Genomic DNA, 23517 nt, shown 5'->3' on the forward strand with positions numbered 1-23517 from the left:
TCGTCGTCGTTCGCGACGCTAAGAAGGTCATCCCTGAAAGCTAGCCAACTCTTCGACGATGTTACATTCACAGGTTTAAGTTTCTGTAATGTGGTTGAGTGACTTCATCAATATTGTCGCAAGTTAGGATGATCACCGTCGGTCTCAGTGTCTCAATACGAGGACTGTCTGCAGAGGTGTGAGGATCCTGACAAGCAGTCCGACCATGTCATAGGTTGCGGCCCACGATCGATTCCGTAAGGGCAACTCGGTCCTGAGTCGTCGTCATGTCTGATCAGGCCGTACATCACGACAGAGACAGACACACCATGATATAATCTGGATGGGACTATAACTGAGGAGTTCGGCGAGTCACCTTCGCCACAACAAACGAGGCTCGGGGTTCAAGAGTCACTCTGACAGTAGAAGAGTCGTCCGATGGCTTCCGAGACTGCGTGGAGGAGCAAGCGACTGATGGTATTCTTGCAAGTGATTAATGACGATGCGCCTTCTACAGCAACGCCCTTCTCTGACTTCAAGGCGTCCCCTCTGACTTCTCTTGGTCTAAAACTCCATGACCATCAACTTCATTTTGCTCAGTCTAAGTTAATGAGTTGGAAAGGTGAATAACGTACGAGCAGTTCGGTATTGGAACGCATCTTTCCAATTATTTAAGCACCCTCTTTCTTTCCTTTTGACACTCCATTCAGACACAGTCGGCCAGCACCAAGAGCATCAAGAACACCAAGAACACGAACACAGGAAACATCAGCAAGCACGTATATCAATAAACCACACCCTACGAGATACCCTGAATCAAGACAACATGATCTTCCTCAAGACCCTCTTTAGACTGCGAAGATGTCCGATGCTAATTATGAGGCACGCCTCAATGCACTGGTCGACCAGCTCCTGGAGAGGTACTCCGGGGAATGGGAAAATACACCGGCCCGGTTGTTTGGGACCAATTTCAGAGCACTTCGAACATTTTGCCATTCGACACGCCTCGGTTCAGTCACCAACATTGTCATATGCGGTCTTGGCACCGGTGGAACACGCGCGGACCAAGAACTGAACGCAAACGTTACGTTGGACTCCCCCCCTACCTAGAGTACAGCCAGAAGATATTCTTCACCCAGCTAGCAGCCGCCAGGCTGATCAGGGATCTCCTACAAGAACGCCACAGACTCCAACCGGTATTATATGCCTGTGGCCCTGCATTTACCCAACATGACATACGAACTCTCCGGCGCCTGAACATCGCCGTGATTCAAACAGCGAGCCGAAACCAGAGGCCGTGGCACGATAGAGGCCGTGGCACGATAGAGGCACTCTGATCTACGATGTGACGCAGGATACGGATTTCCCTGGCCAGCGCATCGACATGACCTGGCATGGGAGCCGCGTACCACCTGCTGCAATCATAACCTGTCTGACCGGTCTGGTGAGAAATCGCGTGGCTCCCGGCCTGGGGAGACTCCCAAAGAAGTGAACCCGTAAGTTCTCCCTGCCCGCTCCCCTCTTAGCCGAGGCACGATTTCATTCAGACTGTCTGTCCTCTCCCGCAGCATTTTCGACTCTCTGTCACTCAAAACACGGGTTGACTGTTATATGGCATTTCTTCGCAAGTACTATATGATGCCCTTGATGGATCTGCACAGGAGTACTGCGCCGTCCAGTACGGAGAGGCGCCAAGTTGAAGCCATCCAGGACACTGAACAACAGTCCCTGGCCAGAGCAGAGCTACGAGAGGGAATCTATGCTTACGAAAGCAGCCTACGAGCAAATGCTGGTTACCCACGACGCCGTCATGGACCAGTTTATGGCTCGACTCAACCAACGGACCTTGGAGTTCCAGGAATACTGTCAGTCTGTGGGCGACCGGGAGGGTTATCAGTTTGCGGAGACACAAGCCAGTCAAGAGCTCACGCCGCAAACCCCTCGGCAGACGAACTCGTACGTTTACGACCCGATGATGATCCTGCTGTATAGGAAGCCTGAGCCGACCGCACAACCCACGTGAAGGCTCAGTCTATGTCCAAGCCAGCAAAGTGAAGTGGGGACGGCCTGGGGAGATTGGCTTCACATCGATTTCGGAAGCATTATTTTTGTCTAAGACAAATAACTTTCGAAGATATTTCGGGATTCTATTTTTGGGGACCGTTCTGGGGCATTTTCTGGGAGGCTTTACTGGCAGCTCTTTTGGGGGCATTTGTTTGGGACATTCTTTTGGGCTATTATTGGGGCCATTTTTGGAACTCATTTTGGGATTTCTTTTTGGAGCAATCTTTTTGGTGCATCTTCTCTTGAGGCATTCTTTCTAGGGCATTCTTTTTCAGGGAATCTTTTTTGGCAATGTTTTTTGGGACAGGGGCCCACGGCCAGATTTCTCGACAATCTCCATATAGTGAACTATCTTAGATATATTATAATTAGAGTTGGATAGCTTCCTACAGAAAGTACGTCTGATAGTCATACTATACAAATTTATCGAGTTCAGCGTTCTTCAGGCTCAGCTTCTGTACGTGCGTATATGTGCATTTGAGAATTTGAAGGGCCTCACATATTAATTTGGGCGCAAGACAGCACTGCCCACCTGCTATTTCAGATACGCTGGATATTTATCTCCTATTATTCAAGCATTCGGAGGTTTTGAAAGCATGCAAAGGACGCTTGGCAGTTGAGCCCGTTGAAAGTGATGGTGCCAACGTTGGATGTGGTTGCAATACTAATCGAGTATCGATCAGATTCCATACAGTGGTCGATGGAGCACCAATCGACTTTCTACCGTTGTGCAAAATGAATACGCTAGCACGAATATTACACGTCTACTAGAGAGAACTTGAAGCAGGTCAAGCGCTCAGCGATGGGAGCAACTGTAATGGCAAGGACATGCGCTAGCCCATGCAGGGCGAGCAAGGCTCATGCATCATCCAGCTTCGTGATGCCGAGGGCTTTGATGAGTTCACCGTCAGCACTTGTGACACTGCAGAGCCCAATTCGATGATGATTGTGCTTTGAATTGGCTCCGTGCCCGACGAGAATGGACGACTGGCCGTTTCTCTTTGTGCCATTGTAGCTACGATAATGACTTGACTCGTAAGAATTGACAGACATTTGACAAAAGTGTGTTCACAGGAACTGAATGAGATTCACAGAGTTCTTCAAGTTCGTAATTTAGAACTTGTGTCCACATTCGACCTTTGTGGTCTTGTTTATTCATTCGCTCCAGTATCGTTTGCGATGAAATGCCTTGCTTGTGTACGCTCCCAAACTCCTTGCCTGGCCGAAACAGTGACGGCGTCTCAGCACGGATTCTTCCCGACAAATCCAGAATGGTGATGTTCCTGTTGAGTAACCACATCCCTTCCTACCAGAACAGTGAATTCTTCAGCCATGTTGTCCTCCAGATACCCTTATCCGCGGAAGCTGTGCATCGCGAAAATTCCTTAAATTCGAATACCACTTGAATTGAAGTTTCATAAACATGCTTGTGTACCGTCGCCAACAACGCATCGTGCGTTTCAATATTTCGACTTCGGAGGATTCTGGTAGACATTTCCATCGTACGAGAACCGATGGCATTCTGCTTCCGCGCACCTCATACAATAACCGCCCTTCTTGACAACCGGCGTGACGCAGTAACCATCCGGTCCAGGATTTGCTCGGGCACTGGGACACGATTTCGAGTGGCAGTCACAAGGCTTTGTTGCTTTGGGTTTGAGGAATCGCGTTATCCTATTCATGGCGACTCTTGGAGGCTAGTTTTGGCCACTGGATATTTGAATTCGTCCTGGACTTTTGAACAGTTGTTGAGGAAATTCGCTAGTGGACATGGAGGGCAAGACCGTCCATTATGACGGCTACAAAAGAAGATTATATGGCTGTCATTAACAAAGAAAATGAGCCGTCCCAATCCTCGATCCTTGAGCGTGGCTGAATCCTGAAGTCCCCACTGCACTCATCCTGGGTGCCACTTTTTTGTTAATCCTCCAAATACGGTCTTGAACGCCTGCCTCGGCACACAGTCAGAGAGGATGCGATGCCCCTGCTGCCGACCCCAACATTTGTGCCAAGCTCTGTCATAAACCCTAATTGGCACCTCTAATTTCTATGGAGCACCTTAGAAAAGAACTCAATGAGATCATCCAATCCCTCCGGTGACTTAAACCAGTGCCCACCTTCCGGGTACTCCCTCCAGGCAACCGATGCTCCATAACCCTCAAGCTGCTGCCTCAACTGCTTCCCGCCCGCGAACATAACAGTCGGATCGTCCACGCAGTGCTCCAGGAGAACAGGCGTGTTCAAAAGCAGCTCGTCACTAGGCGTTCCCTCCAAATCAAGGATCTTCCGCGTGTCATTGAGATTGCGGCCCGGGAACGGCATCCGGCAAGCCACACCAACAAAGGCCCCAAGCCGCTTCGGTCCGGAATAAGCCTCCGGCAGCCCCAGGTTCAGCAGCGTGTGAATGCTTGTAGCGCCGCCTTGGGAGATACCCATGAGGACAATCTTGTCGTACCTGCCGCCCAGCCTCGCCGCCTCGTCCGCGATCAGCTTCCTGATGCGGTCGGCGCTCTCCCGCAGCCCTGGTGCCTGCAGCTCCTCGTGGTCCTGGAGTTTGAGGTGGTCCCAGACGTCGAACCACTGGCTCATGCAGGGCGGCATGCCGGGCCTGGCGCATGGCTTCTGGCCGGCGTCGGGGAAGACCCAACGGAAGGTCGGCAGGACGTCTATTGCTGTTTGGCGCTTTGAGTTGCTCCAGGCCATGTACCTGATGCTCCGTGCGAAGTCTGGGGCCGTGTCGCCGCGGCCGTGGAGGAAGATGACGGTGTGTGTGTGCTGCTGGCCGGGTTGCGGGTTGACGATCTCAAGGGGCGCCGGCTGGGTGTTTAGGCCCTCGCTCTGCCAGTCCATGGCCATTGTTGTTTGCGTGTGATTGTGTGGGCGATGTAGTTGTTTTGGGGAAGCAAATTGAAGAAATGACTGACGAGGTATGGACAGGTATGGACAGGCTACCTTAGAGAGTCTTCATAACTTTCTGAATGGTGGATGTTAGTTAGGCAGCCGTCTACAATTGATGTTGTTGGTTGATGAGCAATTGCGGAGCTTCCAGAGTGGCACAGCACCCAGACCCCTTGGATGCCACTGGGGGTCCCCGCAACAGCAGCTAGCAGCACATGGCACCTGAGCAGCCAACCGCCAGCAGAGAAGAAATGAATGTATGAGTAAGACTGCAAGTGGAATTCACTTGAGATCCAGCACACCAATCAAAGCTGTAACCCAAGGAGGATTTTAGACACATGCAGGCATCATCCACACTGTGAAATATTGTAAGATCAAGATTGGGCGGGAATTTTCCCTCCAGCACACTCATGCAAACACGCAGCTCGTGGTCCTGGTACAATGAAGAATAGGGCAGTTTGATCCGAAGGGGACTTTGATCAAACAAACACTTGTTCCTGCCAACACCAAGGACAAAGTCAGAACTTCCAAGGGCAAGATGCGCCCCAAAGCTCAATGCCACTTATTGTGTCTGGATTAGAATGCTTTGTATGACCTGTTCAAGTCCTGTGGATTGCCCAAAGACAACGCGCAGTAATATCAAATTGCATATTGTAAAAGTGCCGTGTGCCTATCTCCAGGTTCCAGTCACATTCAGACCATCAACATCAATTCTGATACCGATTCAGCATTGACAACTCCGAGACCCCAACACGTCACGGCAGATACAGAAGCACCATCATGTTGCCTTCCCTTCCCACAGAGATCTGGGTACAGATCTTTGAGCCTCTATGTGCACATTGCCAAATGCCTAAGCACTCACATGTCATACCGGACTTTACACTCCCTGAGGCTCGGGAAGGAAAAGCCGCCTTGAAATCTTTGTGCTTGGTTTCTCGCGAATTCCGCGCTATGAGCCAGGATATTCTGTTTCATTATTTTTTCAATTTCTCCAATGGTGGAAATTGGAATCGCCAGGTGAAGGATTGGCTTCCGTCGTTTCTTCAAGCATTGATCGCGAGTCCTTCCCTGGGCAAGCGAGTCCGCATCATGGGGCTCTTCCAGTTTTTTCCACCGCAGTATCACCGCATCACCCGACAGGATCTCCAGTCTTGGACTGATGTCAGCGCCAAATATCACATTCTGGTCCCCTATGTGGTAACTGGAGCTTTGTTTCAGAAGCGCCAGAGGGGCTCCATCCTTTTTTTCAATGAGCCTGGTCCCGGTGCTCAGCTACAGCATTCTGGAGACGGAGGTTATAGGCCCCCAGCCGCATTCTACAGATGGCTCCATGTACTGGCCCTGAATCTTGTCCCCCAAGTCACCCACCTACAACTCACAAAGCCACTGGGCTGTTTTAAGCACTTGCAAAGCCCAACACCGGCCTTTACTCAACTTCGTGTATTGACATACGACCAGTTCAGCGGAGTGGAGGATGTTGTAGAGTCCCAGATTCATTTCCCAAATGTTTCCAGCCTTCGCGCCGGTTACCATTTGGCAATGGAGGGGCGAGCGATCCAAGGTCCCATCTCCACGTTGAATATCCAAAAGCTGTCTGTCTTTTGTACACCGCGATCGCTTTCACTAATACTCCGGTTCTGTCCCAACTTGGAAGACCTGGAGTGCCACGTCAAACCTTGCCCGTGGCTCCCCGAGCCAGTCAGTTCGCTGGAATGGCCAGCTCATACTAAGGAAGGCCTACGGCGACTAGCCTGGAGTAACGAAGATGCAATGGACAATCTGAAGAACAACAATGTAGACGGAGCTTATATTGCTCCTTTGCTGGACTTTAAACGGCTGGAGATCTTGGAAATCGACCAGCCGACAATTCTCCTGTACTCCAAGTTGCTGAAAGCTGAGAGCTTGAGCTCGGTCCTGCCCGAAACTATACGGGTTCTTCACATTGCATTCGCACTGTAAGTTTCAACACAGCTTCAAATCGGCCGCCAGATGCGTCAGCTTGTCCACTCAAAGACGACGTTTCTCCCAAAGCTGTCCATAGTAAAAGTCGATGACCGTCTGCGCCCGCTCTCGAAAAAGAAAACCCTGCCAGAGTATATAAACATGACTGGCATTGTGAGTCTTCTGGAGCAGGTTGGGGTCGATATGAGGTTTGGAGAAGATGCCCCCCCCCCCCAAAGTACAGGAGGGTAAATTCCAGGACCATACTATCACCTCCACCAGGAGTCGCCGAAAGAGACCCTATAATCGAGTTCCAAAATGAAGTTTTCTGTCTGGATGACTTGGAGCTTCTCTGAAGACGAGATTGGCAGGAGTGAGGCTGCGGCCCCAGCGGAGCGAGTACAACAGGCGCAACTCATCATGAGTTTGACAAACAGGAATAGGGGAGCGGTCAGGTAGGGCAGCGATGATTGTACTCAACCAAATGTATCATAAATAGACTTTTTAGCTTTAAGGCTGAACTACACGCAACTGTGACAAGCATTTCTTCTTAACCGGCGAAATGAGACTTTATTTCTAGCATCTGTTTCGCAATGTGGAGGACGTCTTGAAATACTCCTGTTCTGCATGATTTGGTTGCATGATTTGGTTGCATGATTTGGTTGCATGATTTGGTTGCATGATTTGGTTGCATGATGTCTCGCCAGGACGGTGTGACCAGTGAGCAGTCTCGCTTCTATCTCGATCGCGTCCTAGCCCTACTTGTAAAGTACCTCAAGTAAATAAGAATAGAACCACTTAGCTAGGGCTTATAGATGGCGGTTCAAGTAGTGAACTTTTCATTTGCATGACATAGGTGAAGATTCGCCTCAATGTGCGTACAAGCGATTCGTTAATACTGATCTCTGCATGCTGACAGGGGCACCCGCCATTCCAACAAGGTTAGTCAGGCTGCTTGGAGAAGAGAGGGCTGAGCTATACCACCCGACCGAAAACGAAGTCGGTCGATATATGCCTCTGAGTTATCTCTGGGGTGACCCAGAGCTTCACGAATGGAAGGGCTCGGCCACGCTCGTTGCAAATGTGACCGAGGGTCTTTGCCCAAAGCTCGCAGAGACGCTTTATCAATAACTGCAGCCTTGGACGTGGAATATATCTGGATCGACAGGCTCTGCATCATCCAAGATTCAAGAGACAACAAGGAGCGCGAGCTGAAGAAAATGAGCCAGTCGGAATGCGTACCTTACTCTCACAGCCAGCACCAAGTCTGCCGCCGAGGGTTTTATAGAGGACGCCATTGGCTGCCCCCAGCATCCCGACTTTCCCGCCCATCGCGACCTCCTTCGCACTTTGGTGCTGTGCCCAGACAAAAAGATCAGTGTGGTCTTATTCAGACAAGAGACACCCCATAATCTGGCTGTGGAGCCCATCAACGGCAGGGCGTGGACGTTCGAAGAACGACTTTTGTCGCCGCAAGAGACAAGCTTCTTGCTATAGGGGCCGTCGCATCCGAGTTGAGCATGGCCGTGGGTCAGAACGTCTATCTGGCAGGCTTGTGGGCAAACACACGCAACTACGACCTTCTATGGTCGACACATCCTCATCTAGACCCATGGCGGCCAGAGAAGCAGAGGGCGCCATCTTGGTCGTGGGCGTCCGTCGACCATGCTATCAGATTGGATCGCCTCCCACGACTAGACATGTCCCCAATTGTCGACATCGACGTAGAGGAGACGGCTATTCAAGCCTTTCGAGAGGGGCAGTTCGATCTGGTGGCGTAGGGAAAGCTGCGGCTCCACTGCCCAGCGCTGAAGATGACTGATTGGGGTTCTGACGCTGTGAAGTGCAACTATCTGATGTCTGGGCCAGACTCCCCCGGACCAGATATACTTTCTATCATCTCGGGAGGACAAGAGAAGCGCTCTTGGCGGGCCGATAACAAACAATTCGAGTTTCCCGAAAGCTCGATCATGGCGTTCTTCTTCGCCGAACCTGTAAGGAAACAAAACGTGCCCGCGGACTCTCCCAAACTAGAGCCAACACAGCCCGAACACCGAATCGACAGATCAAATCCAGAGGAAATGGCCGCCTCTGTGCTCAAGGCCTTTCCGCATCAACAGGGGCGTGTGCGTGTCATAACAATCCGCAACGGGGCGGTAACCTCCGCCTTGAACGGTATCGGAAAGCAGGGGTACACGGACGAGTTCCTCGAGAGTCTAGGAAGAATGGGTCTCGACTTCCAGCACGAAGAACTGGAGTATGGGGAGATGCCTGGCTCGTCACCAGCTGCTGACCACAGCGCCACCACGCCGGATAACTCTAGTAACAGCACGCCGGCGGTGGCGGCTGAACCCGAGGAGGGCCAATTGGGCACGCATCCAGAAGGCGCGAATGCGTCCCAGAAGTGGTATAATACTTGGGGCCTCGTTCTCGCCCCGACTGAGGAAGCGTGTGTCTTTGAACGAGTCTGCGCATTTGCGGACATGCCATTCCCGGTTCCTCTGGGCCGCAGCTGGGAGGACGTCAAGACAAGCATCGTGATGCGCTGAGCGGATTGAATATTGTGTATAAGTAATACTACTTTCCAGGGCATACCATGCATAACTTTGATGAGAAAAGCCCAGTGGCAATGTGGACTTTTTATTCGCTCACTTCGTCCGGGTGCACTGACCGTACAAACTTCTTAAAAACGCAAAACATTGTCGTTGATTCTCAGCTTATCCGTCTTCTTTCAAATACATTTTGTAAACGACGGTATACACCTCGGTTATTGTCCAGAACGCCTTGTTACATCAGCTTCAATCTCTATCCCATGGAGGACTCCAGATTGAGCCCCAATTGATTTTCCTCCAGCCTTGATTCGACGCCTCCGGAACTTGATCTTTAGGGACGACCTTCCATGAGAATTCGGCTCTCCAGAATGGATTCAAAGACATCGCGGCATCTTCTACCGATTGCAGGGCAAATACTAGGAGCAAAACGTCTTGTCCGGAAATACCCGCCACCAAGGAATGCTGTTCAGGGATACCATTACTCACAAGGCGGTTTGCTACCCAGTAGGCATTCCAGCTGTCCGTCACTGCTTCGTGGTTCATTTGTTCCATGGCTCGGTCATCAACGCCTCCTCGAACCCTGTGGATGGTGCAGCGGGGCGGTGGCTGTGACCCAGGGTGGCTGGCCCAGCCAAAGGCATAGAAGAGAAAGTCGGTGGAATCTGACGCGTATAGATCCTCAAACGGGTACGGCGGCAACGCGACGATCTTCAGTGATGCCCAGCCAAGGTCTTCGGATGGCCCATAAGATCCGAAAAAGACCCTGTCCTGCTCATCCCACTGTTGCCACGGCCAGCGCCGGTACACCTCCATTCCCCGAGACATCACGACCTCCAGGACACAATGGCGAGATTTCAATATCAAGTTCTGCGGCCGTGTTGCCGTTTTACTCGGAGCAGGTAGTTGTTTTAGAAGGTACAGCTCGAGGACAAGGCGGTGTGCCATGGCCCTGGGGCTGATTTGGACTAGCTCATAGGCGTTCTGTCGAGCAAAACATGCTCCGCCCAAGTTTCTCAGTCGGATACCGAGGGCTTTGTGCCGAATTTCGCAGACTGGTAGGATAAGGCAGAATCCCTGAGATTGTCTTGGAGGGACTAGCCCGAACTGAGCGCGTAGCTGAATACCGCGATTGGACATGGAAAAGTCGAAGAGAGGCTGGTTCGACAGTCGTTTAACTTCTGCACAGTCTTGAAAGGGCATTGGGCTCGATGCCATAACTCCACTGTATGAATCCTCCGGGTGTTCTAAAATGTGCTCAGAAGTTTCCGGCTGGAGCATCCAGGCGAGGATGGTAGGGTCAGGGTACGAGCTGATGATCTCTGCCTGGAGCCTAAGGAAAGCCCTTTCCTCCTCCCCGTACAATAGAGGCATGTTGATGCCAAAGATGCCAAGAAGCGAGTACGCCAGATCTTCTATACGCGTCGATTGTCTTCTTGCAGCCCACGACATCTTTTGGGCCACTGAGACAGTAGACAAGTCGGTGTTATGGTTGAGAATATCGACGTCGATTCCGGTGATCCGAGCTAGGGCCTCCGAGGCCATTTCCTTGGTGAAGCAAAACTTCCAATCCTGGTCGTAAAATTTGATGTGCATTGGTGCAATTAATTCCTGCAGCGTCCACGAGCGCGAGAACCATCGTAAATGTTCGATGCACACTTGCAGCCCCCCCGCATCTTCAGACCAGGAGAAGTGGGACAGATCCGATAGGAAGACGTAGCAGACTGCTGCCCGCTTGTACCAACGGAACATCGAGTTGATGGCCTCTGACAGCTCAGCGCTGCTCGATTTGTCGATGCAGCAAGTGTCCACCCAGGCATATTTCAGGCCATCTCGAGCCGCCTGGCGGCAGGTCCTGTCGATCTTCTCCCATCCACTTTTCGAGGACGCCGTGGGGTCCGGGATTGCGGGAGACCTCAGCTCTTGAAATGTGACCTCTTGGCCGCTGACCCACGTGTGCGAAAGGATCGCATAGGGTGGCACCTCGAGACCGATAAACTCGGCCAGCCGTCTTGTCTCCACATCAATGAGCCACATTGGGTGACGGCAGCAATTCAAAGTCGGTGTGTATTCAGATCGGGCCAAAGTATGTTGTGCTGGGGATCCAGATGCAGCAGTTTCACCTCCAGCAAAAACAATCTAGCTGTTAGCGGCAAGCTGAAAATTGGGGCAAGCTGAGTACTGATATTTTATCTATATAGATGCGATATTACGTAATCCTTGATTACTTATAAAGGTGCCTCCACTCCATTAGGTCTTGCCTGCGATTTGAATTGGACAGCAGTCACAGCGTATCGTACACCGAATCCATTATTCTGCTGTCTCGCGGCCAAGAGCCTCGACCCATATACCAATTTAACTTAGAAGGCTGACAGAGATTCGCTCCGGATATAGAGAGTGTCAGAGGCATCTCAGATTCCGATTTGCGCCAATGAGACGTCACCTCTGGAGCCAGACGCACTATGCTTCCCGAGACGACGCAACCGACATCTCCATCGAGGCGACTCACATCGTCCCGTAGCTCTAAGTGGTCGATACTGAGAGCTGTTCACAGCTAGTCGCCATTTTGCCTCAAGTATTTGTCGACAGCAAGAGTCTGGATTCCGGCCTGATCCACCTTCAACACCACCCAACCCCCCATTGTCTTCGCGCCCAGTTTTTCATAGAACCTCAGGATTTTATCGTTGCCGCCTAGACACACCCAGTCCATCTTGCCACAGCCTGCTGCTTTGGCTGCAGTTGCCCATAGCCTCAACCGACATCTGTGCCGTCGATACCCCGGCACAACATACAATTCTTCCAAACAGACACCGGGAGCAGCTGACCACGCCGAGTAATTGTAGAAAAAAATCAGCAAGCCAGCAGGCTTCCCATCTGGCGAGAAAGCCAGCACAGGCCATGCCAGGCGCGCAGTCGAGGCCGAATCTTCTGCCAAATCATCGAAATGTAGTGTTTTCGTCAACCCTTCCTCTGTTGCCGTAACTCGGGCACCCGGGGCCTGATCCTCTGCGGCGACCCGGATGAGTTTCAAGATCAAAGGAACATCTACGGGATTAGCGATCGGCCTAACCGTCGGAAGCTCAGACTAAGACCCTGTGATACAGCAATCAGATAAGCCTCTTCAGATCCAACTGACTGAAAGATGCATGAATAGCATACCTCCTGATACAGTGGCTTGGCTTTTGTCTCCCCCAAAACAAGTGAATGTGGTCTTGTACCCATTGAAGCGCTAGAGCTTGGTCACGTAGCCCGAGATTCGGGATGCCGCCTTGACTCTCGAACAATTCCCCAGACATGAAACCAAGGCCTCCCAGTCGATAGTTCATTGACACATAGATGAAACCTTCGGAGCCATTCTTCTGGCTCGCACTGATTAGGCCACTTGGGTCGCCTGCGCTGCTGTCGATTTTATTCCCTGTAACATATGCGCCCCCGTGGATCCTGACGGTTACTGTTAGATCAAAGAGATTATTCAACGGAACCAACTAGTAAGAGGACGTACCAGATCATCACAGGTGCTAGAGACGATGTATTGGACTTATTGAGAACTGCATGTGGTACGATGACGTCGAGAAAGAGGCAGTCGTCAGTGATCTCTTGTTGTTCGCTTGCTGTTTGACCTGTACCGTTGACATGCTGAGCATCAATGCCTGCCTCCACCGCCGAATAGTCGAACTGATCAACGATGTTTTTGGTGAAGTATTGGGCGAATGCACTGTTAATGGAGAACCATTTAGGCATCGCCTGCGGGCAAATTCGCCCAGTGGAACCGTTCTGCACCTGGTTATCCCGACCGGGGGGCGTCAAGGGTAGAGCCCAGCGGAGATCGTCAACTGGTGACTGAGCATAGCGAATGTTGCGGAAAGTATAAAACCTCTAGGACTCCTGCGATTATAGATTGGTTTAGAAAGGGTAGAAAAATTTGTCAGAGCTTTGACTTACGTTGAAAGTCAACGCTTGGTGCACCTCGTAACCAAGATCAACCGTCGGCAGCTGGCCGTCAGCGGACACACCGTCTAGCCACAGCGCTCCAGCATTGAGTAACGCAAACAAAGTAACCCTCGTGGTGAAGGATTGGAATAAGTCGAAATAAGCAGTTTTGATGGAAAAGATCCTATCATTGTAACAAGACCTGGCCCACCGGCATTTGCAATGGGCGGCGGTGGGAGCCGTCAGGGAAATCCAAAGCCGAGCTCAACACTAAATGATGACCCTGATGCAGGAGGCCAATCTTGGGGTGACACCCACGCCGAAGATCTCTCGCTGCCAACGTCGAGCACAGTCGACTACAACGAGCACTCGCAATCATGCCCTGGACCGTTGACGAATTCCAGAATTTCAACTAATTTTGCGCCGCCAATTGCACCTCCGGCATCATACCGTCAGGAACCCGACGTGCCAGACCATTGGTTAAGCGAGAACTTTCCCGCACAACTTCCATCCATATATCGGGATATATGAGAGGGCGTAGGATATGCCAACCTGGCACTTAAACGCTCCTTGCTCGCATTTGACTATTTTACGAGGATCAGAGACAGTTCTGCGAAGAATGATCGAAGTCAGTGCCTTGAGCTCTACACCCTTGCACTTCAAGCAATGTTCGGGAAGCTGGCTGCCACCTTGCATGTCACCGATGTTCTCGTCACCATTTTTATCCTCACTATTTTCCTGAATATCGAGGCAAGAGTTGGCAGCTTCGCTGGAGGCCTGGTGCATTGCAGACAAGCAGATTTACTCATTGTACATCGGCTTGTGCCATGGCAGACGGCTCGACATGTTTTAGAAATCTGGATGCCAATCAAGTCATGGTACTCACTTCAGTGTCTTCCACGGTCAACCATGTCTCAGCCCTGCCCTGAAACCGCTCGCCGGCCAATTTTCAAGACTTTAAAAAAATACCTCGCACAGTCGCGGCCTTATCCACTCACTGCTTGCGAAAGTAAGAACACGTATATCCGCCTCATTCTGACCCGTCTTTTTGGCCCTAATTCTTCTTTTCCATCACATCGGTCTTGGTCTCAGCAATTCGAGGAATGTTTAGGGACTCCAATAGACCAAGGAGGAATATCTGCGTTGGGCATAGAAGAAGATCTGCTGATCTCTCTCGACCATTCGCGTGACGAGCTCAACTCTTGGCACGACAGTCTTGACGCGCTTGATCTTCCACTGCGCTCAGCCACAGCACAAGTGCAGGGCGTGCATAGAGGCCACCCACCCTTTCCACCAGCCGAATCATTGTTCTTCCGGTCGAAGACAGGAGCTGCGAACTACCTTCGCTACGCCACAGCTCAGGTTCTTTGCTCGCGTGAAGCTCTAGATTTTGCCACAGGAGGAGACCTAGAAGGGGGTTCCTTCGTGAATCCGTGGATCATCCAAATCCTACAAATCATGTCAGGGCTAGACGCGGATCTGTTTCTACGAGACGATCTACACATTGGACTTGAGTGGATCATCTATGTCCTCCTGTTTTGCTCTCTCCAGCAGGAAGCCATGGACGCTGTTGCGAAGCGCTTCCACTGGCTCGAGAAGGTGGCCTCGGCCCCTGGTTCCACTCTACCGCCGTGGGCTCTTTCCGGTCTCATGAGCCGTCTACAAAAGGAGCGTATTCAGGGTCGTGTGGTCCTTTTCTTCGTCACCAACATCAAACCGACGGAGGAGCGGTGGACTGTCGGATCAACGTCAATCAAGCACTCGGTGATGATAATGGGACGTGTCGCACGAACGGGAGCTAGCTTCTATGATGTGGAGGATTGCACATAACTGCAACGCTCGAAACTTCAACCCCGTAAGCTGATGAAACCTTTTACAGCACAGCTACCAATGGAATACCAGTCAGCCATATGTGATCGTTCCCAGCAGTATTCCCATCATTGCTTCCTTTATGACATAGTTAGTTTGTGCCACTTAGCTTGACGTGAACATTGTACGCTATTCTGGTGATTGGAACCTTAGAAAGCCATTGGGCACGGGCATGCTGAGCCATTGGATGAACCTGATCACATACTTGACCCAGACAGTTCACAAGGAGTGTAATGATCTATTTTAGTGATTGGCAAAGACATTGGCGGTATACTTAATCTATCGCTAAATCAATGGCCATGTGTCTCCGCAAATTTCGCCTCCAAATCCTTCTCACTCAGCAGCGGCAAGCCGACGAGGTCATTGTCCACTGCCTTATAGTAAACTTGAAACTTGCCAGACAAAAGAGATGCCTTGACGAGGGCAATGATTTTTGGGATCTCGGGCTGTTCTCGGACAACGGTTAACAACCTATCGAATTCCGCTTCGGGATCATCGATCTTGGTGATGGTCCATTCCGCCTGTGGGGAGTACTTCTTCGCGAGACTCAACAGCTGTGACTGTGTCACAACGAGTTCATGCACGAAGACGTTCTTGTTCTTCGTCGGCTCCGGGTTCTTCAGGGCGCCAACGATGGCTCGCGCCGCGCCGTTCAGGCTGGTGGTGCTGATCCGGCTGGTCCCATCTCCCCTGTCTTGTTCTCCCAATCGAAGGCCGTGCCGTAACTGACGAGGAAGTCGGTGAAAGCGCCGATACTGAAGATAGTGTATTCGATCTTATTCGACTTTGACCGCATGTAGTCCTGAATTTCGACCATGCTGACGTGGTGGGGCAGGCGACTGGCCGCAGGATTCGTCGTAAGGCTGCCGAAATCCGAGGGGATGAAACGTCGAACGCCCGCCTGGATAGCAGCATCGATGATCAGCTTCTGACCAGGAATGCCCTCCATTCCCACCGTGGAAACCACTACATCCTGCCCCTTCAGCGCGTTTGCCAGGCTTGGCGTGTCACTGTAGTCCACAGCGACACGGCGGACATTGGCCGGTAGACTTTCATCTGTCTTCTCCGAACGACTGAGGAGTGTCACCTCACACCCTCCCTTCACTAGTTCGGGAAGGACGACAGATCCGAAAAGACCTTTGCGATATATTAGCAACTCGCCCTTTAGCAAAGTGTGTATTTACTTACGCCGATGAGCGTTATCTTCTTGAAAGAGGCCATGCTTGTAGAATGATGATAATTAATTGGTGAGCAAGGGAGACTGGAAGCGATACTTTTACTGGCCTTGGATAACATTCGGCTTTTATATCATAGATCATGTCCAAATTCAGATTGGCTCCATTTATAAGCCTGGCCTGTGTTCGCTCTGTGGAGCAAGGCGGTATGCCATTGACAAATCTAGTATGAGTGAGCAGGTGAGTGATTAGCAACTGCAAGGGGATTCGAAACTCAAGAAACGGGGCACTGTGCATCAGTCCATCGTCCCAAAGGCAAATCTAGCAACAACCCCCGCATTCCGAAGGACCAGTCGTGTGTAAAGCCTAATGCGGATACAAAAGCTACCGCTCGTGCGACAGGGCCGAAGCGGTCTTTGTCATCTTGGCGGATGTCGGATACAAAAGAAAGTCCGCTTCGCCGCGCCAGCCAGAGTCATATTTGTATCCGCTCCGCCTTCTCCTATCCACCTCGCCTCACATCACCATGTTACCAATGAAGGACTAAACCTGTTAAAAAGAACGGCTCCCATGGCAGGCCATCCCATTAAAGAAAGAATTAAAAGCGTCAGTACAGGTCTTGCACACTGCCCTGTGTACGTGACTGTGCATTTGCTGCTTCTAACGTGCGTCACTAGGCTTGCCTTCAATGTCAAAAACGCAAGAAACGATGCGATGGAGAGACACCAGCATGTGGAAATTGCACAAAGGGGAATGCTGCATGCAAATACACTGAACGAAGACCCAGAGGCCCTGGAAAGAAGTGAGTATAAACTTCGTGAGCGCTTGGTAATGGATGCAGGGTATCTAATTAATTGATCGCAGGAAAAGTCGCATAGAACATCTTGAGACGCGTTTGATGAGCCTAGAGACTGCTTTGCGGCGACATGAACCTGCTCTTGATTCCGTGTCGAGCAATGAGATAAACCAAGGCACCAAGCCTGCTCAATCCTCGTTGGAGGGCCCCGAAAACGAAAAGGCTAGCGATTTGTCCCCGAGTAACAACGCTGTTCCGAATGAACCTGCTCAAGAACGGGTCATGGGAGGCGGCCACAGTCAGGCCGAATTAGACATCGAGGACCTGCCAAGGGCTGACCCAAGTCCCCTGCTCGACACGTCTGCGCGACAAGAAATCCCAACCGCCGCCCAAATATTCTGAGTTCACCCAGGACGTCATGATGGGATACCAATGGATACGTGCACATGAGAATCGAGACAATCAACAGAGCAAAGTCTTCGACCGACTCCCGACGTACCAGCAGGTGTTTAGCCTCATCGAACCCATGGTGGAAAGCCTCCAGCAGCATGGTGCCGTGGTCACCGTCGAGCTCTTCGCAAATCTTATAGACGAGCAATACTTAGCAGGTCCTGACTGCTACGCCGACAACCCTGCTCGATGGGCTATCGTGAACTCGTTCTTCGCCACCGCCATGCTAAATAGATCCACCACCAGCTTTCTAAAAGAGATAACGCCAACCGCATGGAACTACTTCAAAATTGCATTTTCAATGTTCCCAGAGCTCATCACCCGGGCCGAGAGGTCTTGGCATGCAAGGCCCTACTAGCTATGGCTATGTTTGCACAATGCACTGCCGATACCCAACTGACCGTGCGAATCACGGCAGCAGCAACCCGTCTAGTACAGAATCTGGGTCTGCATCGCAGGAACTTCTTCCTGTCGCTCGACCCCATCGCTGCTCAGAGGCATCGCCGCGTCTTCAGGGTCGCCTACATACTTGACGTTGATGCGGTGGACAAGTACGACTTAAGCTCCACCTCACAGCTGAAGAGCTAGCTGTCACGATTGAAAATGACGACTCGCCTCTAAATTCCATCGATTCCGGGAAGACCAACTCTCTTTCTTTTCTCCGATGGAAAACAGAATTAGCCGTCATTCAGAGACAAATCCACGAGCGTCTGAATCCTGCTAAAACTCATCACATGAAAGACGACGACCTTCTGATTACCGTTGTTTCGATGGATGAGCAGCTCCAGGCGTGGAAGAGAAGCATACCTGAACAGATATGGACGATACAAGAGGATGATGAGTCGGACTTGACTTTGTCCATCGCTCACATGCACTGCACATTTTATAATTCTCTGGGCAGAGTTCACATGGCCCGTGTTCATACTAAAGGTTCTGAACGCTCCGAACTCGATCAGAGTTTAGCTCTTGGAGAAAGTCACTTAGACTGTGAGGTTCAAAAAGCCTGGACTACGTGTGCGGTCTCGGCTCGTAACATGATCGAGGTTGTGACCAATTTGACGTCGCAGCCGTTTTTCCAGTTGTGGTATGTTACATGAGACCCTTGGCCTGAATTCGCCTCTAAGCAAAAATTAACACGTGTTTGTAAAAGGGGAACTCTGTGCTACCCTCTATCGGCGGTGCTCATTCTGTTGTCAGTGATCCTTCAGAATCCTGCCTCGGCGACCGCGCAGGATGATCTTCGCAGGATAGGAAACTTCGTCGGGTTTCTGAAGGGTCGCGCTGATGAGGGGTTTGAAGTACAGCGAATATTAAACGCATGTATCAAGCTTCGTGACGTTGCAGCGTGTGCTCTCATTATACCACAGGCTGAAAAGCATTCACAGAGCACAGGGGTGTTATCTAGTGAAAGGGATAGGTCAGCACAACTAGAGGTAAGCATTACTGATCTGGTCAGTAAGACAAAATGCTCAAAATAAGCTAACAATTTACATTTAGTCAATCCGCATCAAGCTCCATCGCATGAGAGATTGGCTGCAGCTCGCACAGGGGTTCTTGAGCAATCTTCCATTGCTCCGGGCTGAAGCTGAAGAAGTGCTTTCTGACATCTTTGGACTTGGAATGTCGGAAGGGGTTTGCGGCTTGTTTGTACCTGAGCTCGTGAAGTCCCAACTTTAGAAAGTCGTGGTCTCTACTTCGGAACCTGAAAATTTATGTCTACATATATTATGCATTGAACACAGTATGTCGTGAAAACATATTCGCAGCTGGTCAGCTTTATGGGCTTTTGTCGCTTACCTGCTGGTCCATCAAGGAGCTCTTCCCACGGTACCTATATCATTGCTTTTATAGCACTCCGACTCATGACCGCGCGTCCAAGTTTCTCCGCACCCTGATATCCCAACCTCAGCTGGGGAGACATGTGAGAATACTGTCTCTGCCCAATAGGCTGTCGCGTCTACCATTAAGGGCTCGTATCTTATACAGACCATTTACAACACCGGGTCATTCTATCAAAGAGGAGGACCGAGAGATAATCAAACGCCAGAATGCCCATAATTGGATTGAGCTGAGTGGCAAGCTCAGCCTGCCTGTGCCTCTGGCCATGACAAAGGCTGTGACAACAAAGGCGGCCTAGATGATTCCCGGCACTGGCTTCATAACCTGATCCTAAGGTATTGTCCTGGGGTCACTCATTTAGAATTGCCTTGCATATCTGGTCCAAAATATCAGGGGAAAGACCCACCCGTTCTTCGGAATCTCCAGGTGCTATTATGCAAGTCTGTGGGTGGCGCTCAAGGTCTTGATTGGTTTCTGCAAGAATCCCCATTCATGACGCGTCTCATAACGAATAAAATTCATTACAGCATTCTCAGGGGCCCGACACTTCGTTCCGTCACGAATATCCGCAGACTCTCAACGGCTATTTGGGAATGGGAGCTCCCATATGTCTTTTCCCAGTGTCCCCAGCTAGAGGATATCGAAAACCACATGAAGCCATCTGGCCTGTCAGTTGATGTCACGCTGCCAGACCTCTGGCCAGCTTCCATCAAGCGTCAGGTAGTGAGATTGGCCTGGAGGAGCCTGCCAATGATATCACCAACGTGGTTGACGGATGAGGATAGCGTTATAGTTCCTCCGATCAGAGAGTTTAAGAATCTAGAGATTCTCGAAATCGACCGGTCATCTCTCTACCTTGCAGTAAAAAGAACAGTCCACCCCAATATGACCGAAGAAGAGCTCGGGAGCCAGCGTCCGACAGGTTTACCTGCGCCACTTTGTATTCTCCACTCCGCCTTCACTACTCCCTTGTTGGATGCGGTCGTGAATGAACTCCAGGCACTTGCCATGGCAAAAAAAGCCATTCTTGCCAAACCTTTCGACGATCCAAATTGACCATACTCCAGAGACAGAGCCTGGAGAACTGACTGCAGGGGAAGCTCTGGAGATCACTGGGGTGACTGACACTGTGGCAGATGCAGGTGTGGAGTGGAGATTCCGTTTGAACCCATCCACGCCTCGATCAGACTGGATGGGTATGATTCCGATGCGGCCTGGGAGTATGGAGCCCCTCCCCGGCATTTGCCATGATTACAATGGCTTCTTTTTTATTGAATATTAGTAGCCAGGAGTCCCCACAGCATGCCACCAGGAGCAACAGAGGATCCAAGCCAATCCAAAAAAAGCAAAATATGCAGAACCCTAAAGACCATTATCTTGTTTGAAAATAATGAGAAAAGTGTACACGAGTAACACAGTTCGTAGTGGACGGCTGGCTAAAAGCGACCTACTCTTCTACTTGAGAAATCAGTTGTCATCTGGACATGATTTATGTCTAGTCAAATGAGTAATTCTTTTCGATTTACAACAATTGTCGCTCGCTGTCGTAACTTATTCGCCAATAGGCCCATACAAACGCGAGCAGGCATTGTCTAGAATATTCTCGATGGCCCGAAGGGCAGTTTCTTTGATTGACCGTACACAATTCAATTGACTATATCAGGTATTGAACAAGACTTAACTGAAGGTCGAGGTTTAATTGCATCGAGTAATGCATTTGAATCAAACATTTGTTTTTCGAAGTCTTGCCACAGGCAAAAGTCATAATCGGATTGAATAATAGGTTATACCAGACGTTGTCGGAATACAAATATTTCCTGACTGCCCTTTGGGAACTTCCGTATTGTTTGCTCAACAAAGCCACGGCTAGTAGGCTAGAAACTAGTACAACCCTTTTGGATATCTTCTCGGTATTTGTATTCGGACAAGGTTTCTTTGTTCATATGTAGACTTAAGCAACAAGGATACGGAAAACCTAAAGAATAGAATCAAATATGAAGGACGAGCTTATTTCTCGCTTGCACAGTATGATGTACGTATTTCCCACCAACAATCTTGGGACTTCTTCCACATTGCAACATCAATCGACAGAGATCTTACTCATCATCAATTATCCAGAGCCCAGAAAGAAACGATTGCTTCTCAAAAGAAAATGGCCGCTTCCACGTTGCCAACGGAGATCTGGCTCCACATATGCAAGCAACTCTGCCCGCATTGCGATTGTAAAGCGATGCCCGAATTCGGCTTTGAAAAACATAAGCTCGGCCGCAATGTTCCAGAACATGGAGAAAGAAAATCCGAATATGAGCAAGGGAGATCCGCTTTGGCCGCCTTGTCACTTACCTCGCGAGAGATGAGGGACATCAGCCAACCTGTACTATACCATTGCTTTTATGACGACTCAAGGCGGAACAAGACGTCAAAATACCTTCGCACGCTGGTTTCTCAGCCGCGACTGGCAGATCGTGTCAGGGTATTGGCTCTCGCCAAGCCCGAGTGGATCGCCGATGAATTCGAACCGCAAACCCGCCGCGAGATTGAAGCCTAGAATATGGTTGGCACGCGACTCGGCATCCCTCCTCCTAGATGGCTAAGTCGGGTGCTCGCGGGGGAAGAGCCGACAGCCCTCTCACCCTGGATAGTGCCAGCTTTTGGGCCGCACGTTGAACCACCTGAAGTGGTGCTTATGGCATTCGCTGGAACAAGCCCAGACTCGCACCTGCTATATAATGAATGTACTGTAGCCGGTGACTTCGACCAGGACTTCCGCTTATGGCAACATTTCATTCTTGTGGGTCTTTGCTCGGCTCATCTCACTCACCTGGCAGTATCCGGCACATATGGCCCGGTCCATGAGTCCGAAAGACCCGCACTCTTCTCCGGTTTGTTGGGCCCAAGCCAGCACCTCGAAAGACCCTTCGATTTTCCAAACCTCCGGGTCTTCTCTTGTGGGCGGGCCTTGTTCAGCAGAGAATTCCTTTCCTTTTTTTCTCAGGCAAAACTTCTGAATAACATAGCCGTGGGTAGCATTGATTGGCCTCGTATGTCCTCGGAGGGACTCATCGCCTCGACGCGACTCAACAACGTCCGAAGGCTGTCACTTTCTTGTTATCCCTATCATTTCGCGGACTTGCTCGATCTCTGCCCTCAAATACAAGACCTGGAGTTCCATCTCGAAGTTCCTCCTCGGGACCCTGCTTTGAGTATGTCCAATCCCGTCCCAGACCCGTGGCCGACTTCCATCAAACAGCAGCTACGACGCTTATGCTTCAGCGCCGCTGTTTTCCATGGTTGGAACTTGCTCTGTGAAGAGGGAAAGAACTTATTCCCTCCTCTGGCAGAGTTTCGGAAATTGGAGATTCTAGAGATTGACCGAGTAGCGCTCCAAGTCGGTTTGAAGACGGCACGGGGCCTGGATCTGAACAGGCCAGAGGAGTTCTCCCGGCAGTTGCCCGACTTCTTGCCCCCATCGATTCGCATCCTTCACTTCTCCTTTGGGATGGATTGGTTCAAATTGTCTTGGGCAACTGTGGTGGTCGAGCTAGAAGCACTGGCCGCGGCGAAGAGGTCGTCGTCCCTCCCGATGCTTTCCATCGTTCAGATCGACGATCGCAAACGGCATAGGCAGGACAAAACATTGGCGCAGGCCATGGAAATTCTCGGCGTAGTCAGGGCCATGAAAGATGCCGGAATCGAGTTGAGGTTTGGGTGGGACCCAGAAACCTTAGGTTCTTCGTCCCGGGGGAAGGGTATGCGACCACCCCTTCCCGGGAACCTGAATGGACCCTATGGAGATGTTCTACGATCGTCTCATGTGGAGAACTTCTTCCTTGAGGATTAGATCTGAGTATTACCGGTAATGACTCGAGAAGCTTATGGGTCTCCGGCAAACATAACTCAAAAGCAGGCCGTACTAGTACTTTGCAGCACCGGGAGGACGGCGTTAGATTAAGAATGTGACAACCTCGATTTCATTGGTTTTCCCTCCTAGGTAGACATCGAAAAACAGATGCATTTGCAAAGAGAA

At 50.7% G+C, this 23517-nt stretch overlaps 9 protein-coding genes across 9 annotated transcripts; 5 read left to right on the forward strand and 4 right to left on the reverse strand.

Moving 5' to 3' along the window:
• Positions 1 to 1590: 1590 nt before the first annotated feature.
• INS49_004159 (uncharacterized protein) lies at positions 1591 to 2002 on the forward strand (the record flags this gene model as incomplete). The annotated part of the gene is made up of 2 exons (XM_043164949.1): positions 1591 to 1657; positions 1716 to 2002. 2 exons carry the CDS (start codon positions 1591 to 1593, stop codon positions 2000 to 2002), a joined length of 354 nt encoding a protein of 117 aa, XP_043018599.1.
• Positions 2003 to 4083: 2081 nt separating this feature from the next.
• Positions 4084 to 4899, reverse strand: INS49_004160 (uncharacterized protein; the record flags this gene model as incomplete). Its single annotated transcript, XM_043164950.1, has 1 exon — positions 4084 to 4899. The coding sequence occupies one exon, from the start codon at positions 4897 to 4899 to the stop codon at positions 4084 to 4086; it is 816 nt and encodes a 271-aa protein (XP_043018600.1).
• A 3595-nt stretch (positions 4900 to 8494) lies between these two features.
• INS49_004161 (uncharacterized protein) lies at positions 8495 to 9431 on the forward strand (the record flags this gene model as incomplete). Its single annotated transcript, XM_043164951.1, has 2 exons — positions 8495 to 8536; positions 8835 to 9431. The coding sequence occupies 2 exons, from the start codon at positions 8495 to 8497 to the stop codon at positions 9429 to 9431; spliced, it is 639 nt and encodes a 212-aa protein (XP_043018601.1).
• Positions 9432 to 9973: 542 nt separating this feature from the next.
• INS49_004162 (uncharacterized protein) lies at positions 9974 to 11468 on the reverse strand (the record flags this gene model as incomplete). The annotated part of the gene is made up of 2 exons (XM_043164952.1): positions 9974 to 10014; positions 10658 to 11468. 2 exons carry the CDS (start codon positions 11466 to 11468, stop codon positions 9974 to 9976), a joined length of 852 nt encoding a protein of 283 aa, XP_043018602.1.
• A 1048-nt stretch (positions 11469 to 12516) lies between these two features.
• Positions 12517 to 13172, reverse strand: INS49_004163 (uncharacterized protein; the record flags this gene model as incomplete). The annotated part of the gene is made up of 3 exons (XM_043164953.1): positions 12517 to 12524; positions 12676 to 12872; positions 12934 to 13172. The coding sequence occupies 3 exons, from the start codon at positions 13170 to 13172 to the stop codon at positions 12517 to 12519; spliced, it is 444 nt and encodes a 147-aa protein (XP_043018603.1).
• Positions 13173 to 14819: 1647 nt separating this feature from the next.
• Positions 14820 to 15191, forward strand: INS49_004164 (uncharacterized protein; the record flags this gene model as incomplete). Its single annotated transcript, XM_043164954.1, has 1 exon — positions 14820 to 15191. One exon carries the CDS (start codon positions 14820 to 14822, stop codon positions 15189 to 15191), a length of 372 nt encoding a protein of 123 aa, XP_043018604.1.
• Positions 15192 to 15504: 313 nt separating this feature from the next.
• INS49_004165 (uncharacterized protein) lies at positions 15505 to 16451 on the reverse strand (the record flags this gene model as incomplete). The annotated part of the gene is made up of 5 exons (XM_043164955.1): positions 15505 to 15509; positions 15568 to 15924; positions 15957 to 16303; positions 16336 to 16367; positions 16419 to 16451. The coding sequence occupies 5 exons, from the start codon at positions 16449 to 16451 to the stop codon at positions 15505 to 15507; spliced, it is 774 nt and encodes a 257-aa protein (XP_043018605.1).
• A 1171-nt stretch (positions 16452 to 17622) lies between these two features.
• On the forward strand, positions 17623 to 18239 carry INS49_004166 (uncharacterized protein; the record flags this gene model as incomplete). Its single annotated transcript, XM_043164956.1, has 2 exons — positions 17623 to 17984; positions 18110 to 18239. 2 exons carry the CDS (start codon positions 17623 to 17625, stop codon positions 18237 to 18239), a joined length of 492 nt encoding a protein of 163 aa, XP_043018606.1.
• A 4294-nt stretch (positions 18240 to 22533) lies between these two features.
• On the forward strand, positions 22534 to 23331 carry INS49_004167 (uncharacterized protein; the record flags this gene model as incomplete). Its single annotated transcript, XM_043164957.1, has 1 exon — positions 22534 to 23331. The coding sequence occupies one exon, from the start codon at positions 22534 to 22536 to the stop codon at positions 23329 to 23331; it is 798 nt and encodes a 265-aa protein (XP_043018607.1).
• Positions 23332 to 23517: the final 186 nt, after the last annotated feature.

The sequence above is a fragment of the Diaporthe citri genome, assembly GCF_014595645.1.
Source record: "Diaporthe citri strain NFHF-8-4 chromosome Unknown scaffold_11, whole genome shotgun sequence".
Taxonomy (NCBI): domain Eukaryota; kingdom Fungi; phylum Ascomycota; class Sordariomycetes; order Diaporthales; family Diaporthaceae; genus Diaporthe; species Diaporthe citri.